Source organism: Tigriopus californicus, chromosome 12 (assembly GCF_007210705.1).
Source record: "Tigriopus californicus strain San Diego chromosome 12, Tcal_SD_v2.1, whole genome shotgun sequence".
Lineage (NCBI taxonomy): Eukaryota > Metazoa > Arthropoda > Copepoda > Harpacticoida > Harpacticidae > Tigriopus > Tigriopus californicus.
The window spans coordinates 4,726,942-4,731,589 of record NC_081451.1 but is presented as its reverse complement, the minus strand read 5'-3'; the positions used below and the strand labels follow the sequence as shown (position 1 = coordinate 4,731,589).

Sequence of the window (4,648 nt, the reverse complement as noted above, 5' to 3'; positions counted from 1 at the left end):
AATTTCAACCCACTCCACGTAGAGTGACATTGGCTGACTTTTGATGGCTTGATGCCGTTTTTTTTTATTTACGAGGAAGAAGGAATGGCCCGGGAGCTCTCCCAAACCAAAAACTTTCGATGGTGTATGGTTAAAATTGATGAACTTATATTTTCAATGCCCTGGCTTCATCTGCATGTGAGCACCTCCAGAGAAAGCTCGAAAAGAGGTCGCAAATGCATTTGAAGGCAGAAAAGCTCCAAAACTTTATGGGGATCATACCAAGAACCATAACCAAAACCATTAAGAAGACATCCCACGTCTCCATGTCTTAATAAAAGGAATTCTATTGTGCTTGTAACTATTATCAAAAAAACCAACCGTCAGGGTGTATATACGTAGTCTTCCGGTATTCATACTGTAATTTTCTTCATGGACTTTTTATTATCATAACTTGCATGTAGGGATGAGGGGAGAGGAAGAAGGAAGGAAAAATCAATAACCAAAACAAGACGGAGGGTTGGGGGTGTGTGGGTGTTATATTCTTATCACAGGTTTCTTTCGCTCACAGCGTCTTCCATAGCCGCTCAAAGGTCTCGCGGGTTAACTCAGTCTCCTCGAGGACATCCAATCTGAGCATGCACTGCCCATAGAACGTCAGCTCCGAGGTCAGGTGCTGAGCATACTGATGCTCCACATTGCCCAGACCTCTGGTGCGGATCTCCACCTTGACCGCACTCAACAGCCGTTTGTGGACCTCTTCGAAAAGCCTCCGGATCTCTGGCCGCATCCACACGTCCTCCACACTCTCATAGAGCTTATGGAGTTGCTTGCAAAGCGCCTTGAAACTGGCCGAAGGCACGCCTGAGGTAGGTTTCCAATTGCAGAGATGATGTTGGATGATGGAATCCACCACATTCACGATCTTGGTGAACAGCTCCAAAGTGTGATTGTCCAAGTGCTTACTGGCCTGATCGAACTGTCGTTTGAGGATCTCCAATTGCCGGATCTCGGCTTTGGTGGAACCCGGTGAGAGGTTGAGGGACGAGATGCCATCTTGGGGTCGATGCTCATTGTAGCAAGTCTGGAAGTGGGACAGGATACTCGGTATGAAATAGCGGATCATGTCCACACTTCGCGAGGCTAAGGCCAGGTTCCGAATGGTGATGGTCTTCAGACCCGACACGTTGATGGCACCCGCCCCCAAGACCAATTGGCACACCCGAGAGTTGAAGAACTTGACGAGATCGGCGGTCTTGAGGCCCAGTTCTACGGTGACGGAAGGCAACATAGAGCAGAGATTGCAGTACTCGGCCAGGATCTTCAGGAACGTGGACACGCACTCGACCACGTGGAAGTCTTGTCCGCGGATGTGGAAGCATGAAGAGGAGGCGTGGCTGGCGTGGCTGGCGTGGCTGCCCTCTCCGTTGGTTTTAGTGGGTTCATTGGGGGGCGGTGGAGTGGAGGCGGTGGTGAAGAGATTGGACATGGACGGGATAGCGCCCAGACGAGCCAGGACGGGACTGGGATCGGAGGTGCTTTTCTTCCAGGTCTCTTTTTCGAGGATTTGCGAGACTTTCAGGCGTTGCTCGTCGTGAAAGTTTTGAATGAACATGACGGATTGGCCTTGCAGACACAATTGCAGACCTGCGACAGAGACGTTATGGGTCATTGAAAGTGTTGTGCAGTTAAGAGGATCATGTGTGTCTACTAGTTTTGTAATTATACCATTCTAAAGTGGGTCGCGATAGAACCACTGGATTATTGTGGGTTTAGCGGTAAGAAAGTTATCAATTACATGTCTGCTGAAGTTCTTGGAAGGTACATTACCAACACCAGAGAGGAATTACTTTGTCAATTAGTGGTCCATTTTGCTGCGGAAGATTTGCTACTGAAATTCGACTACAATTGAAACAATTTCATTCAGTGGATTCGAAACTATGAACTCATCTGAATCATAATTTGGCTTTGAAAACATTTTTTCAGTCAGTAAATAATGACTACTGAAATGTAAAGCTGACAGGGAAATGAAGTTCGAAAGAACGTGCATCATCAGTTCTAGAGACCTTTCCCTCATTTTGATGTCGGCTGAAAAACAGATTTAGTCATCAACTCATATCATGAGAGCTATATCGTGTCATTAATGCCCTAATTAACGGTCTATGATCAAACCGAGAACCATATAATGAATTACCTGTGCAAGGTCGTTTGGATTGCTTGATTGATTCCGAGGCCATGATGGAGACCAACAAGCCGATATTGGTCAGCTCTTGAGTGGTTATATGGCTAATGGAGGCACCTTTGGACCGTTGGGTCAAGAGTTTGGCGCATCTCTCATTCATCTGATCACAGATATTGATAAGAACCTCTTGGCTGGTGTTCTATAAAAAAAAAAATCACCAAAAATCAATCCAACTATCGAGAGAACAAAGTGGTCGACGTGAGACATGAGAACTTACGAGTATAAGTCAAACTTGTCAAATAAAACATTAATGATCTCGATTAAAATGTAACAGGAGGGCTTACTCTTTAAAATACTCTAAAAAATACTTAAAAATAAAACGTTTTAGTCATAAAATGAGGAACAATATGACAATGTCAGCATTTTGTGCTTATTTTTCATTTCATAGTTGCACGTTTTGCCTCATTTTGTGCATTAGTGTTTGGCCCTTTCTAAAGTTCTACTAATCATACGTAACAATTTCAAGCCTTTTGCAAATGACAAACCAATAAAATTTACAACAATGGTCGCCCTATGTTACAGGGAAATTGTTTTTCTTTCTCCACGTCAGAGACCGCCCTCTCCGCCCTTTTCAGCTGCCTCTAATGAAAAAAGAGACCGAATGTCTCCAATGAATTATAATACGTTTGGGGGTCCTTTGGGGAAAAATTTTGCAAAATCTTTTGTAGGATATTAGTGTCCTATGTAATAATGCCTCCTTTCGTTAACAGTAAATCGCAAAGGTTCACTTAAAAATGCAGTATGACTCTTTTTACCCTTTCAGTTTGTGCTGCCCAACAAGCCTGATGTTGAACATAGGCCAACTTGTGGGCCCCAAGTGGTATATTTTTGGAAAGAGGCCAGCTCACAATAATGAAAAGCGTACTCTAGCGGGCACAATTGGGAACATGTCTTGTGAGGCGCTAGATTCCTATTTATGTTCAACTTTCTACTTGCAATCTTTCAATGTATTGTTAAGGAAAATCTTTTTTAATATTGTGCAGTTAGCTACTCTTCATTCACTCACGATTATGCTTTACAACTCAATGTCAAAACGTGTCATAACACCACATTATCTTACCCGGAGACGATGCAATTGCTCTTCCGGAACCACCACGGAGTTGTTGTTGTTATTATTATTATTATTATTGAAATTATTGCACGAGCTGGGGTCCGTGGAAAGATTGGCCGAGTTGATCGACTCCATGATCACCTTATGGATGACCCCGATCCGTTGTTGAAGCACAATCAGTGAGCCAATGAGCACGTCGAACAGATCGATCCACTCCTCACTCGAGGCCTTCTGTGCATGCTCGCCCACCAAATTGGTCAATGTGGTTTCCTTCACATTGGGCAAGCTGTCCCCTATGCAGTTCAGGACCACCTCTTTCATGGTGCTCTTGATGGCGATCACACTTGGGAAATTCAAGTATAGAGTGTTAGGGAACCATTGGTTCGAGTGACTAAGGGAGAGGAACTGTCCGACTTACCTGGCCTCTTCCAGGGCTTCCAGAAAGGTGTACGAGTTCTGTCGGAGGAGTCCGTAGATGACACCGCGGAGCTGATCGGTGTCGAACTCGGTCCAACTGTTTTGGGTGTGATCTAGAGCCGTTGCCTGAAATTTGATTTCAATACAGCAAAGGTTCTCAAAGGAATTATTATTATTTTATACTTTTCAAGGTCTTTTAGTTCAGTTAGTAAGGTGTGATAAATGCAAATGAAAAACTGAAAAGTGGCAAGAAAATTGATTGTATTTAGAAATATGCAGATTCTCTTGAGCGAGCAAAGACAATCAAAAACTTGTTTTAATACTTGTACTTCAAGGAAAATTTCAAATATTGCACGCACTTATTTACTTACTTCTTGTCTGATTATTTGCGTGACAAATGGGATTAAGTCTGTATTTATAGGAAACGGAAATGAGTAGGGAAGAAGAGTAGGAAGAAGCGGGAAAGAGGCGAGCAAGGTGCATGGTCTCCACATCTCATTTCATATTTATTTTTAACGGTGAAATATTTCTTCCAATGGCAGAAAAATGACTTCGCTTTCTCGTTTTTAACGGCAAGTTGAGCCATCCGTTTTCATGTAATTTTAACTGCTTTACATCATTTTGGAGTCGATAGTTTTGCATTTATAACATAAAAGAGAATGCCTTAGGATTTCTATTTCATTTCATTTCCAATTTTTTTTTTTGAATTTTTTTTGGAATTTTTATTCTGTATAAAAGTATGTTACTCGGGTTTTGTTCCCATAAGGTATACGTATATCGATTTCAATGACATGTAAATGATATTTCTAATGAAAAAGCTATAATATACGTGAACAGGTTGTAAGCAAATTGGTTAAATTTAATTCAACAATCAAAAGGTCTTTTGCTCTAAATTTTTTGCACAAGGGAAATTAATAAGCACTATAGTAGCAAGAACTTGTATCGGCAATTGCTTCACA

The 4,648-nt window shown here is 42.2% G+C and overlaps 1 protein-coding gene across 1 annotated transcript in view; it reads right to left on the bottom strand.

Moving 5' to 3' along the window:
* Window positions 1-403: 403 nt before the first annotated feature.
* Window positions 404-4,648, bottom strand: part of LOC131891728 (vacuolar protein sorting-associated protein 54-like) — an 11,136-nt gene continuing 6,891 nt past the window's right edge. Inside the window, exons 7-10 of the mRNA XM_059241364.1 lie at window positions 3,691-3,815; window positions 3,282-3,615; window positions 2,174-2,360; window positions 404-1,626 (exon numbers count right to left, since the gene is read on the bottom strand). Coding sequence (XP_059097347.1) covers window positions 545-1,626; window positions 2,174-2,360; window positions 3,282-3,615; window positions 3,691-3,815 — 1,728 coding nt within the window. The 3' untranslated portion in view covers window positions 404-544. The remainder of the gene's footprint in view (window positions 1,627-2,173; window positions 2,361-3,281; window positions 3,616-3,690; window positions 3,816-4,648) is intronic.